Raw genomic sequence first — 13,380 nt, forward strand, 5'->3', positions numbered from 1 at the left:
CTTACACAGTCTGTGCCAAGGGCCTTAAGCAAGTTACGAAAGAATCTTTGAAGTCCTTTGTTTAGAATCTGATTGGAAAAGGCTCACTCTTTTCTCTGCTAATCGTGGAGGTGAGGACTTGATTAATCATTTCTAGCGAACAGTGGAACACTGCACTGACAGGTGAAAGTGAGTTTAGATAAGCTCAAGGACATTTCTTGTTTGTTTAGTGACGAGAATTTATCTTTCCTGAATAACAGGCTAATGTGGATTCAGGGGATTTTTCCGAGTTCTGAATTTTCAGTGTTCTTTGAACTGAGTGGTTCTGTTAGTGATTCTAGAAGCCCCAAAATAGACACAGGACCCCTGAACTGCCTGCCTGCTGAATAGATATGTGCTGGCCACATCACGCCAACCCTGAACCATATGTGTGTTCAAACGCACTATATTAATCAAACGCACTATATTAGAAATACTTAGGCAATTACAGACTTGTTACCTAAACTCCAGCAAGAGTACAGAGGTGTTGCCATTAGCCATTACTGAGTTGATTCTAACTCTTAGGGACCCATTGGGGAAGAGAAAACTTTCCGGGGAGGGGAGTGTTCCCAGCTGTAATCTGTGTGGAAACAGATTGCCAGGTCTTCGTCCTGCAGAAGCACAGGGTGGGTTTGAACCTCCAGCTCTTTGGTTAGCAGCCCTGCATTTGATCATGTGCTGATATCAGAGCTTTTTCAGTACAGAGCTAGAGCTGGTGGTTCTCAATTCAGGTTATAAAACAAAATTAGCTAGGCAGCTTTGAAAGAAAAACATACAGGTGCCTAATTTCTCCTAAGATAAATTTCTTAAGTTTTTCCAACTGATTCTAATGCAACAAGGTAGAGATGTACACAGGTACTAATGTAAACACTAAGATCAATGGTGGTTTCGAACTACTAACCTTCCAATTAGCAGCCTAATGCATAACCACTATGCCCCCAGGGCTCTTTGCTTGTTTGATCTGCTTTTGCAGCCCCTCTGGATAGTTCCAGTGTGCCCCTTCCACTCCAGGGCATGGTACTGTCCACCTTGGGAAAAGAAACACTGACCTAAAAGATGAGGGAGCAAAAATTTGGAAGCGCCTCTGAAGGTCACAATTCAGGGGCACAGGCTTATTAAAAGACTGAATTATAACAGTAGTAGGGCAAAACACTTCCCTTAGTCCTGAATTGATGGTCACATCACCATAAACAGCAATAGAGCTTTACAACTGAAAACACCCCAGTTCCTCTTACCCTGTACGTCAGCTCAGTTTTCAACAACAAATTATAAGGCATGCTAAAGGTAAGAAATTAAGTCTTGAAGTGTTAGGACACTAGGAACCAGACTCGGATATGGCAAACACACAGATCAGATATGTAGTATAACTCATTCATTTGCTAAAGGCTCTAAGAAAAATGGTAGATGGATTTAAATGCAGAGAAGGCAATCCTATAAAGTACTCAAAGGAGAATGCGAGACACCAAAAACACTGTAACAGAAATGAAGAATAATAGAAGTGAAGAGCTCATAAGCAGGCTGAGGTGCAGTGAGCTTCATCTGCCAGTAGAACCCTTCCAAACTGAAAAGCCAAGACAATAAGACACGGGAGTGAACAAAGGAAGAGAACATGCAAGAATTGGATCAACTATAAAAAATTACAATATAAATGTAAGGGGAATGCTCTAGAACAGTGGTTTTCAACCTGTGGGTTGCACGCGACCCCTTTCGGGGGTCAAACGACCCTTTCAAAAGGGTCGCCCAATTGATAACAGTAGCAAATTACAGTTACGCAGTAGCAACAAAAATAATTTTAAGGTTGGGGGTCACCACAACACGAGGAATTGTATTAAAGGGCCGCGGCATTAGGAAGGTTGAGAACCACTGCTCTAGAAGAAAACACAATGAGAAACAAGACAATAATAATGGCTGAGTATTTTCCAAAATTATTGACACTAAAGCACAGATGCCAGTATCCCAGAGAACATCAAGCATGATTATAGAACAAAAATCCCACATAATACATAACCAATATCAGGCAGAATATATAACAACAACAAAAAATCTCACATTCAAATTGCAGAAAATCAGAGTCAAAGAGAAAGACGCTGAACGCAATCTGAAAGTGCGTGCAGGATCTAGTTGCAGGTAAGGACCGAATCGAAGAATTATGAAAATCCAAATTTCCTGATTTAGGAAAGCCAAAGAGGATATTGTGGGTTAGTAGCAAAGGTCAGAGAAGACGTCTCAAAACTAACGAGGCTCGATGGATCTATCCAAGCTTTTGTGACGTAAGGAGTAAACAACGGATAGATGGGAGCGTAAAGTCCAAATGGTCTGGAGGGGTCATCCCATCGATTGCTTCGAAGCTTGACTTATTCGTCTAGCAAGCTGGTCATAGAGATCGCGGCCTTATACAGATATCAGTAACGTATTTTCCTTTGTTTACAGGTTGCACAGCCAGAAACTTGTAACAAAACCAAGCGCAATGCGGCGCGTGCAGTGGTCCGGCAGGATAACCATACGCCCCACGAGCAATCACTTCCGCCCCGGCCGTGACCCCCGGCGGCCGACCTCCAGTCCCAGCAGGCTTTGCGGAGCCTCGCTGCAGGCCGCAGAGCGGTCGAGGGACGGGTGTCGCCACGCCCCCTGCTGGAATGGGCGGAGCCTTCAGGCCGCCCCGCGCCGCGCACGCGCCCCTCTCATTTCCATCCCGTAAAACTTGGGCCTGGTAAAGCGGTACCAGGCGAGAAACACACTGGGAAGCGCCAGTTGTTCGACTTCTTACCTGCTCGGCATAGGCCACCGCCCCCTCCTAGTCCCGCCTTCTCTGCCTCTACGAATGGAGGAGCCGAGGACAGAGCTCGGCTTCTGATTGGAGGAAGGACCGCCTCACCTTGCCCGCGGACGGACTGCAGCCCCGCTTTTTCCGCTGAGAGTGGTTGTTTGTCCTCCTGTCAGAGCGGCGGTCTGACAATCGGTTCGCGGGTATTCTGGAGATCGCTTTTGCTGGGAGACTCTGGGTCCCCTTGGCCTTCGGCCGCGGGAGTGCTGTGAACTCGCAGGTAGACGATGCCGCGAACAGGAGACCGCGCCGAGCGTGGCGACAGGAGCGAGGAGCAGGTGTCTGGCGCCGAAGTCGTGGCCCGAGCCCTGAAAACGCAAGTACGACGGACCCACCGGGGTCTTACGGAAGCCGGCGAGGGCCGGCGGTTGTCTTGGCAACGAGAGCCGCGTCCGCAGCGGGATGTTTCCTTGACTACCTCGGAGGGGGCGTGGGATGCGGCGGGCCTCGGGCGTTCAGTTTTCTGTCCTCTGCCCACAGGGTGTGGAGTACATGTTTGGCATCGTTGGCATCCCAGTGACCGAAATCGCCGTCGCCGCGCAGGCACTGGGCATCAAGTACATCGGGATGAGGAATGAGCAAGCGGTGAGTCCAATGCGTTCTTGGGAATAATCCATAGTAACGGCAGATGTCCGTTCCCAGTACTTACCACTGTTCTTGTGCGCTACCCACGTGAAACAAAACAGTTCTGTAAAGCTAGGCCGATTTTTAATCGGAGTTGACAGATGAGTAACGAGACATTAAGTAACTTGCTCAAGGTGACCCCACTGGTAGTGACCGAGCCAGCATTTAAAACCCAGGCATTGCAGGCCCAAGGTCTATGCTTGGCCACTGTGCTGCCGTGTGTCCTGCAAAGCGTGGAGCGTTTTAATGGGAAGAGACCGTGCCCCAGTCTGTGTCAGAGCGTCCTATAGTTTACTAGCACGCTCTGTAACCACTTGCTATTCTATGTCTAGGACTTAGAGGAACATCTGGGGAATGAATGAATGCAGTGTCACATTTCTCCTTATATGGCAGGGGCCTTGACTAGTTGGAGGAGGTCCCAGATGTTTTAGGGACAGTTGGGAAGTAGGTGTCCCAAATCCAAGTGTCCAGTGCTCTGTTCACCACGTCACTGCCCTCTTTCGCAAAGGCATATTTGGAAGTGTGGGAAAGTAGGACCTTTGGTCAGTTGGCCCAATAGCAGTGTTTCCTCTGCCAACCCAGCCTCCCACCTTCCTTATGCAATGGTGACTGAAACTATCAAAGGTCTGCTTCTGCATTGTCAGGTTTATTCAGTCTCTCCGGTTATTTCCTGCGTTCCACTCAGTGTTGCACTTAGATTCAGGCTCTTGCCGGCTCTTGGCCTTCCTTCCACCATAGGATGGCAGCCCAGGAGGGTTGGTGTCACTGTGGTTCACGTGTTATTCTATCCCTCAAAGTGTCTACCTCAGTTGTGGCTTTGATGGTGTGGCTACTAAGTACAGTTTTTAAAATTGCTGTCGAATGGCATTCCTTATCTCCCTGGGGAGAGGGAAAAACCATTGTTTTAACCTTAAAGCTAACAGTCTTGAGTTTCTGTCCCTTTTCCTTTTTCCTTCCATTAGTTGGGGCAACATTCATTCTTCCCTCTGTATGGGAAGATGAAGTTATTGGCCTCTTTTTTAAAAATTTAATTTAATTTTAAAGTTAATGACCTCTTAATGGGGCCTATATTGTACTGTTTTTCAGGAGGTGGGAGATATGCCACTGATTAATTCTTTACACAGCAAACATGTAACAGGTGTGTACGATGTTCCAAGTACTGTGCAGCTTAACTGTGGGATAGAGGACGGAGTAGAACAGGCCTCTCGAGTTTAACACCTCTCGGTGGATGTACAAACAAGGGGCAGTATGTAGCTCAGAAAAGCCTTCACTGCCATCAAATTGATGCTGACTTATAGTGACCCTCTAGGACAGGGTGGATTCTATGGGTTCCCGAGACTGTAACTGCTTACAGGAGTAGAAAGCCCCATCTTTCTCTTGAGCAGCAGGTCGTTTCAAGCTGCTGACCTTGTAGTTAGCAGCCCAGTGTGTAACCACTATGCCACCAGGGCTCCAGTTAGCTCAGAGGAAGCAGTCAATTCTGCTCTCAAAGGAGATGACCTGCAGAGGTAATGCTTGTATCTCAAAAGAGTGATGGGCTGTGAGACCCGATGGGTGGCTAGGTTGAGGGGAGACTATGGAGGGTCTTCTCTAGGATTTTGGACTTTATTCAGTCGGGAAGAGAGAGACTTTAAAGGTTTTCCTAAATAGGTGGGAGGTTTGTATATGAATAAGGTGGTGTTGAGGAGCCCTGGAAGCATAGTGGTTACTCTTTGGGGTGCTAATTGCAAGGTCAGCAGTTCAAAACTCTAGGCTACTCTGTGGGAGAAAGATGAGGCCTTCTGTCCTGTAGAGTTAGAGTCTTGGAAACCCACCAGGGCAGTTCTACCTTGTCCCATAAAGTTGCTGCGAGTCTGAATGGACCCAGTGGCAGTGGGTTGAGTTTGAAGATGGTTTTGAAGGTAGTACAGAGTCTGGAAAGGAGGCCTGGTGGTGCAGTGGTTAAAGCACTCGTCAGTGAACGGAAAAGTTGGCAGCTTGAACCCATCGGCCACCCCATAGAAGAAAGATGCGGGAGCCTGCTTCCAGAAAGATTTACAGCTCTGGGGACCCTAGGGGCGCAGTTCTGCTCTGTCCTCTAAGGTTGTTATGAGTTGCAGTCAGCTTGTGACAACAGGATAGGTACAAAGATGGGGATCCCTGGGTGGCACAGGTTGCACGTGTCTACTGACCTACGGTGGGCTCAAACATAACTATTATGAGGGTGCTGCAGGCCCAGCAGTGTTGTACTTTATTGTACTTAGGGTTGCTCTGTGTTGGAACGAACTCCATAGTACATAACAACAATAACAACCTACAAGTTTCTGGTCTTAATACATTTCGCCCCCAGGGTAATGCTATAAATTATGCTCATCCTCTCTGTGGGGAAATCAAGATAACAGAAAGTAGCATGCCAAAGTTATGTAGTAGAAGTTGAGGAGCTTGAAGCCCAGCTCGGATTGATTCCAGAGTCTGCTCTTTTAAGTGCTATACACATGAGGGGGCTTCAAAAAGTTCATGGAAAAATTCCCACCAGTGCCACGGAAGAGAGGCCTGGTGATCTGCTTCCAGAAAGATCATAGCCAAGAAAATCCTATAGAACAATTCTACTTTATTATCTATGAGGTGGCCACAAGTAAGGATCAAAGACAATGTGTTTGGTTTTCCTTATGTGTGTACACATTATGGATTCGTGGAGAGGAACCACAGGACAGAGTCTTGAAGTTGTATTTCTGTCTTGACAAACGTAGTTGGAGGATCCTTGGGTGGCTCAAATGGTTAAATACTTAGCTGCTTCCTGAAAGTTTGGTGATTTAACATCCACCCAGAGGCCTGCTCATGTGCGTCCAAACGTGCACAGCCTTCAAAACCCCACGGAGCTGCTGGTTCCACTGTGCATGCATGGGCTCACAGTGAGTTGAACTCAACTAAACGGCGACTGACAATAACAGCAAGCTTAGCTGAAGGTTCCTTAGGCGCCATGTCTCATGTTGGACACTGGAAGTAAAGTGAATGAGAGGTCGTTCTTGTCCTTGTCTCTTCCAACAGAGACAGACACAAATAGATAGTTTCACTCTAATATGTAAAGTTCTTTGAAAGAGGTGTTCCCAGGGTACTGTGAGAACTCAGAGGAGGGGCACACAGCTCCGTCTAAGATCTCAGGGAAAGCTTCCCAGAGGAGAATATCCTGAGCTATCTTGAAGGGTTGGGAGGCATGAACCAGGCTCTTCTGGGGATGATCTCTAGATCTGGGAAGTATGTGATGGACCTGGTGGATGATAGTGCCACTGATTGAGACTGGACATATGGAGGGCAGAGCTGACTCTGGAGGGAAAGGGTAGGGAGCTCAGTTTTGAGTACAGTGAGTTTGAGGTGTGAATGGGGCATCCTAGGGTGCGACCTGACTCTTTTCAGTACTCAAAGGAAAACTTCAGCCCTGTCTGAACTAGCTCGCCAGTGACAGGGACTATTCAGAGGAAAAATGAGAAGAGATCCAGAAGACGTTCCAGAGACAAACGAGGGCCTGTGGAGTGGTGGCCTGTTTGTGCTGAAGTGAAAGACAGCTAGTCATTACTAGACTGTCTTTCGTCAGGTAACTTAGAGGGGTCAAGGTGTGTTGACAGTTGGCTAGCGAGTAGGAACTCAAGGGCTCAAGTAGAAAGCTAATGTTTTGAAAATGACGATGGCAACAATTGTACCAAGTGCTTGACACAATGGATGGATGGATGGATTGTGATAAGAGTTGTACAAGCCCCCAATAAAAGGATTTATTTGAAAAAAAAAAACAACGAATTGGTTCTAGATTCTGCTGTCTTCAATGCTATCTGTATGAGAAGGCTTCAAAAAGGTCACGTCAAAATTTCCAGGAACTTTTTGAGCTGGCTTGTACTATTCTGCCCTTGAATGGAGGTAGAGGACCAGAGCGTGCCCTCCCACCCTGCCCATGGAGCTTTTGGTGGGCTCGAACTGCTGACCTCTTGGTTAGCATTGGGCTCCAGGGCAAGAGGTCTCTGAACCGTTTCTTGCTGCCATCGACCCCCCCCCAACGGATTTTTTTTTTAATGGTCATAAAACGTATTCCTTAAAAAAAAACTTTGACATCTAGTGATACTTTTGGTTGGAAGCTGTTATATATTCTGCATGGTGTAGCAGCACATGTCTGGCAGTAACAAGTGCTGAGGTGTGAAGGTGAGAGTAACGCGAGCTGTGATGGTTAAGGGTATTGGCACTTTGCCTGGGCCGCTGTTCCTAGTGGTTTGGCAGTTATGTTATATTCCTCCATGTGGGGATCTAATGTGGCGACCCTCCATTGTCACAGAACATGATTTTTGCTTAATGACCTGGTGTTTGGAACTGTGAGGAGTGAGTGTATAAAGAACAGAAATTAATGAAGGAGAAAACATGAATAACAGCAAATATCATCAAAGCCGAAAATGAATTCTTTGAAAAAGTTAGTAAAATGGCTAAATCCCTCGTAAACGTGATAACAGAAAGACATGAAAGAAAGAAGGCACATGTCATCAATACCAGGAATACAACAGAAGACACGCTACTGATCCTGCAAGTACTTAAAAATTATGAGAGGCGATGGTGGACAACAGATGAAATGGAAACATTTCTTGAAAAACTAATAACAAAGTTAGGTACCTAACCATTACATGAAGCTTAGGGTTGGATGATTCCTTGATAAAATGGAAAGCATTTCAATGTCTAGCTGTTTATTAGATTCTGTTTCTTGTTTAGTAGAAAATTATTCTCATACAGACTAAGCCGGTACCAGTATGTGTAAATCTTGGTATTCTTGCTTTGTAGGCTTGTTACGCTGCTTCTGCAGTTGGATATCTGACAGGCAGGTAAGCAAAAATCTGCATGTTTTTCTCCATTCTTTTAATACTTTGGGGTAGAACTTTTACATTTCTCGGTTGAAGGAGAGAGTCTTTTAGGTTGGAATGTATCCCTGTCTGCAGGGTGAGTCACTGAGACTCACATGGGTTCTGCTTAGTACACACTCGCCTAACACACTACTGAGGTGGTTAGTTCATCGTGCCAACCTGGCCGAGCAACACAGGTAGAGTGAATTGAAGGGCAGAGGGATAAATGGCTCGGTGAGCTTCGCCTCTCTAGTTCTCGGGTCTCTTGCTTTCTGATGGTCGCACCAGGGTGCAGCTGCCTTAGCCAGTTTCCTGCCTCACTGGCAAGGCTCATTTCCTGCAAGACATCCCTCAGGAGAAACCACATGGGCCTACCCCGATGCAGCCCTGGCTGCTGGAGCAGCCGTGTGGAGACCCCTGCCAACGCTGAGATGCTTACACGCTCACTGATTCGGCTTTCCTCCTGCAGTCGGCATCATTGCCTCTGTGTGAGATGGAGGAGGACTTTGTGGATTGGTGTCGGACATATGGGTTAATGTTGGACTTGTGGTCTTGGGCAGCATTGGGTTGGGATGTTTTCTTGCTGTGCACTTAGCCTTTATATAAAACTCTCTCTTATACATGAGTTTCTGTGGATTTGTTTCTCTAATGTACCCAGATTAACACACTCTATACACAAATGCTTGCTCAAAAAATTGATGGATAGGAATTATTCCACAAATTTTACAGTGTGCATCTTTGTTACCTAATCACATATTCCTTGCTTCTTAAAAAAAAATGCCCATTAACGTGGAAAATAAAGAAAAGTGTAATCTTTTATGAAGATCAAGGATTACAGCCTTCAGTATGGATTAAAAGGCAATAAAAAGAAAACAAAAATCCTTACAACTGGACCAGGAGGTATTGCTGTTGTGAGGTGTGGTCAAGTTGGTTCTGGCTCATAGCAACTGTACGTAGACAGAGCGAAACACCGCTTGGTCCTGCGCCATCCTCACAATGGTTTTTATCTTTGAGCCCATTGTTGCAGCCTCTGTGTCAATCCATCTCATTAAGGGCCTGCCTCTTGTTTTGCTGCCCCTACACTTTACCAAGTATGACGTCCTTCTCCAGGGTCTAGTCTCTCCTGACAACATGCCCAAAGTTTGTGAGATGAAGTCTCACCATCCTCATCTCTGAGGAGCGTTTTGGATGTACTTCTTCAAAGATAGATGTTTGTTCATCCTGATAAATGGAGAAAAGATGGAAGTTGTCAAGGATTTCATCTTGTTTGGATCCACAATCAATGCTCTTGGAAGCAGCAGTCAAGAGATTCAAACAACACATTGTGTTAGGTAAATCTGTTGAACAAAACCTCTTCAAAGTGTTCAAAAGCAAAGATGTTATTTTTTTTTTAATCACTTTATTGGGGGCTCATACAACTCTTATCACAATCCATACATCCACTCATTGTGTCAAGCACATTTGTACCTGTGTAGTCATCATCATTCTCAAAACATTTGCTTTCTATTTGAGTCCTTGGTATCTGCTCCTCACTTTTCCCCTCCTAAAGATGATATTTTTAGGACTAAGGTACACCTGACCCAAGACATGGTATTTTCATTTGCCTCATATTCATGTGGAAGTTGGAAATTGAATAAGGAAGACCCCCCCCCAAAAAAAAAACAAACAACTGATGCAAATGAACTGTGGTGTTGGTGAAGAGTATTGAAAGTACCATGGGCTGCCAAAGAACAAACGTCTGTCTTGAGAGAAGTACAACCAGAAGACTGGCAGCACTGTGAGACTTTGTGTCACATACTTTAGACATGTTATCATGGGAGATGCATCTCTGGAAAAGGACATTGTGATTAGGAAAGTAGAGGGATCACTAAAAGGAGGAAGGCTCTGGAGTCGATCGATGGACACAGTGGCTACAACAATGGGCTCAATCAAACATAGAACCATTGTGAGGATGACACCGCACCAGGAGGCCCTTCCTTCTGTGGTACATAGAGTTGCGCTTCTTCTATGGGCTGGAAAGCTCACCTGCTACTCCGCCTCCCAGTGTCACATTCTCTGGTTTCAGTCCTGCTGCCGTTCCTCTGCTCTGATGCCTCTGGTCTCTGCCACTTCAGACAAGGATCTCAGAAGAATGTGCTTTGCTGATGGCTACTCTTCCTGGATAGCCCCAGGAATTCTCTTTATTGCTACTTCTCAGATGGCTCTCTTACACACAGAGAATGGCAACTAAAACTAACTGGTCCCCTCTATTGAGTGTTTCATGCATTGTATTCGCCAGGCCCACGCAGTCATTTTGGTGGGAGAAGCCAGAGCCTGTTGCCATTGAGTCAGTTCCAACTTGTAGGGACATGAGTAGAAGAGCTGTGTTAAGAAATTTCACTTAGGCAATCTGCTGCTCAGGCCCTGGCAGGAACAGCTCGGCGGAATGGCACCACCGGGTTCAAGCACTGTCTTCCTGTTGGCCCTGACAATCATAGCCAGCAGCCAGGCCTTGACGCCTACTCACTACCTCACCAAGCATGACGTGGAGAGACTGAAGGCCTCGTTGGACCCCCATTCACAAATTTGGAATCTGCTTTCTATTCCATCTTGGGATTCAGCAGCGTTGGTGCCCACTTGCCAGATGTCAAGAAAGCATGCACTTTTATTCAGTCCAACCTGGATCCCAGGCATGTGGGTTCCCTCTTCTACGCTGCCCAGTCTAGCCAGGCCCTCTTGGGCTGTGAGATCTCTATTTCAAATGAAACCAAAGACCTCCTCCTGGCAGCTGTCAATGCAAACTCGTCGCTTACCCAGATCTACCACGCTGTTGCAGCCCTGATTGGCTTTGGCCTCCCCCTGGCATCCCAGGAAGCACTCAGCACCCTGACAGCTCGTCTCAGCAAGGAAGAGACTGCTGGCAACTGTCCAGGCTCTGCAGACTGGTTTCCACCTGTCCCCGCAGGCTGACCTGAGGAGCATCATGGAGGAGATGGAGGACCTTGTTGCTCACTTGGATGAACTGGGGGGCGTGTACCTCCAATTTGAAGAAAGCCTGGAAACCACGGCGTGATTCGTGGCTGCCACTTATGAGCTCATGGACCATGTGGGGACCGAGCCATCCACGAAGGAGGATCAGGTCATCCAGCTGATGAATGCCATCTTCAGTGAGAACTTTGAATCACTCTCGGAAGCCTTCAGCGTGGCCTCTGCCACGCTCTCCAAGAATCGCTACCACGTGCGGGGCTGGTAGTGCCCGAGGGCTCTCCTCCCAACACTCAGAACAGGCCATCCTCCGGCTGCAAGTCACCTCTGACTCAGGCCACTGTCAAATTGGAGCATGCAAAGTCTGTGGCTTCCAGGGTCACTGTGCTTTCACCCCTGCGGGGGATGGGTTTGAACTAAACTTGGTGAATGTCGAGTTGCCCAGTGGTCACTATGACTTCTCTGTCAAAGTTGAAGTTGACGCCCGTTACACTGCGAACTCGGTAGCATTCAGAGTCAAGATCTCCACCGAAGTTGGCATCACAAATGTTGATCTCTCCACTGTGGATAAGGACCAGAGCATCGCTTTTAAAACCACCCGGGTGACCCACCCTGCAAAAGCCAAGGGCATGTTCATTGCAGGTAGCCACCAGAACTTCGCCTTGTTCTTCCAGCTGGTCGACGTGAACACTGGCGCTGAACTCACTCCTCACCAGATGTTCGTCCGACTTCATAGCCAGAAGGAAGTGGTGTTTGTCGCTGAGCCTGACAGTAAGAACGTGTACAACTTTTAACTAGCTACCTCTGAAAGGAAGCTTGAATTTGACTCTGCCTCCAGCACTTACACCCTCTACTTGATCATTGGAGATGCCACTTTGAAGCATCTGATCCTTTGGAATATGGCTGATGTGGTCATCAGGTTCCCTGAAGAAGATGCGCCATCAACTGTCCTATCCAAGAACCTTTTCACTTCCAAACAGGGAATCCAGCACCTGTTCCGAGAGCCTGAGAAGAGGCCCCCCACAGCGGTGTCCAATACATTCCCCATCCTGATCCTCTCGCCCTTGCTCCCGCTCCTTGCTCTGTGGATCCGGATTGGTGCCAACGTCTGCAACTTCTCTTTTGCTCTGAGCACAATTTTCTTTCACCTGGGACGTGCTGCCATGCTGGGGCTCATGTATATCTACTGGAGTCAGCTCGGCATGTTCCAGATGCTGAAGTACCTGGCCATCTTGGGCAGTGTGACCTTTCTGGCTGGCCGTCGGCTGCTGGCCCAGCAGGCCATCAAGATAACAGTGCACTAGTGCCGGGAAGAAGGGAAGACATTCTGACAGCGAACATAAATGTTGAGAAAAGGCGTCAAGAACGAGTCCCAGTTTAAAAGGAAAAAGCTAAATAAAAGGAACAGAAAAACCCAAAACTTTATTGAAGGGGGAGGCAGGGAGGTTGCAATTGTGGTTGTACTTATTCTTGGATTTCCCCCAAGAGAGAGCAGAGTCCCGTGAGCCCAGATTATTCCCTGTGTCTTTGCCAAGGTGCCCTGACAAGTTGGCTGTGAATCTTCTTAACTTGCCCAGATGTTGCATCTGGAGTGTTGAAATCTGTAACTAAGCTGTTTTGGAATAAAGAGAAGTGAAGCAGGAGAAGAAAAAAAAAGAAAGAAAGAAATTTCACTTCACCACATGGAGATACTTTCTCTTGAAAAGTTTCATCCATGGTGGGGCATAGCACTACATTTCAGAATTGCTTTTGTATCAAAGATCAATTGACATTATTTGGTAAGAGTAAAAAACTCACCCCTGTCTCTCACCCCCCTCCACCTCTGCCCCCACACACATTTACTCAGCTGTAAAAATAATTTGCTTTTGATCCAAAATCAGTGGCGAGGAGGGTGTAAGAGGCCTGGTAGGGATTGATCAAGGGCAATGTAACTGAAAGGAATTACTGAAACCCATTGAAGGCTGAGCATGATAGTGGGACAAAAGGAAAGTATAAGGAAATATAGGAAAGAGCTAGGAGGCAAAGAGCATTTATAGAAGTCTAAATGTAGGCATGTACATATGTAAATATATATGAGGTTGGGGAAATAGATCTATGTGC

The 13,380-nt window shown here is 46.8% G+C and overlaps 2 protein-coding genes and 1 pseudogene across 3 annotated transcripts in view; 2 read left to right on the forward strand and 1 right to left on the reverse strand.

The window, feature by feature from the left end:
• The window catches only part of BTD (biotinidase), a 37,823-nt gene extending 34,592 nt beyond the window's left edge, over positions 1 to 3,231 (reverse strand). The window contains exon 1 of one of the 2 annotated variants that reach the window (XM_045297517.1): positions 2,894 to 3,231. The gene's annotated coding sequence lies outside the window, so the exon portion shown is untranslated. Of the gene's footprint in view, positions 1 to 2,067; positions 2,490 to 2,893 lie in introns of those variants that run through there. The other variant, XM_004704010.4, reaches the window with a different exon arrangement.
• The window catches only part of HACL1 (2-hydroxyacyl-CoA lyase 1), a 55,252-nt gene continuing 44,575 nt past the window's right edge, over positions 2,704 to 13,380 (forward strand). The window contains exons 1-3 of the mRNA XM_004704009.2: positions 2,704 to 3,162; positions 3,323 to 3,427; positions 8,258 to 8,298. Coding sequence (XP_004704066.1) covers positions 3,070 to 3,162; positions 3,323 to 3,427; positions 8,258 to 8,298 — 239 coding nt within the window. The 5' untranslated portion in view covers positions 2,704 to 3,069. The remainder of the gene's footprint in view (positions 3,163 to 3,322; positions 3,428 to 8,257; positions 8,299 to 13,380) is intronic.
• On the forward strand, positions 10,742 to 12,584 carry LOC105978745 (annotated as a pseudogene).

The sequence above is a fragment of the Echinops telfairi genome, unplaced genomic scaffold (genome assembly GCF_000313985.2).
Source record: "Echinops telfairi isolate 266 unplaced genomic scaffold, ASM31398v2 ScPeMD7_7420;HRSCAF=8458, whole genome shotgun sequence".
NCBI lineage: Eukaryota > Metazoa > Chordata > Mammalia > Afrosoricida > Tenrecidae > Echinops > Echinops telfairi.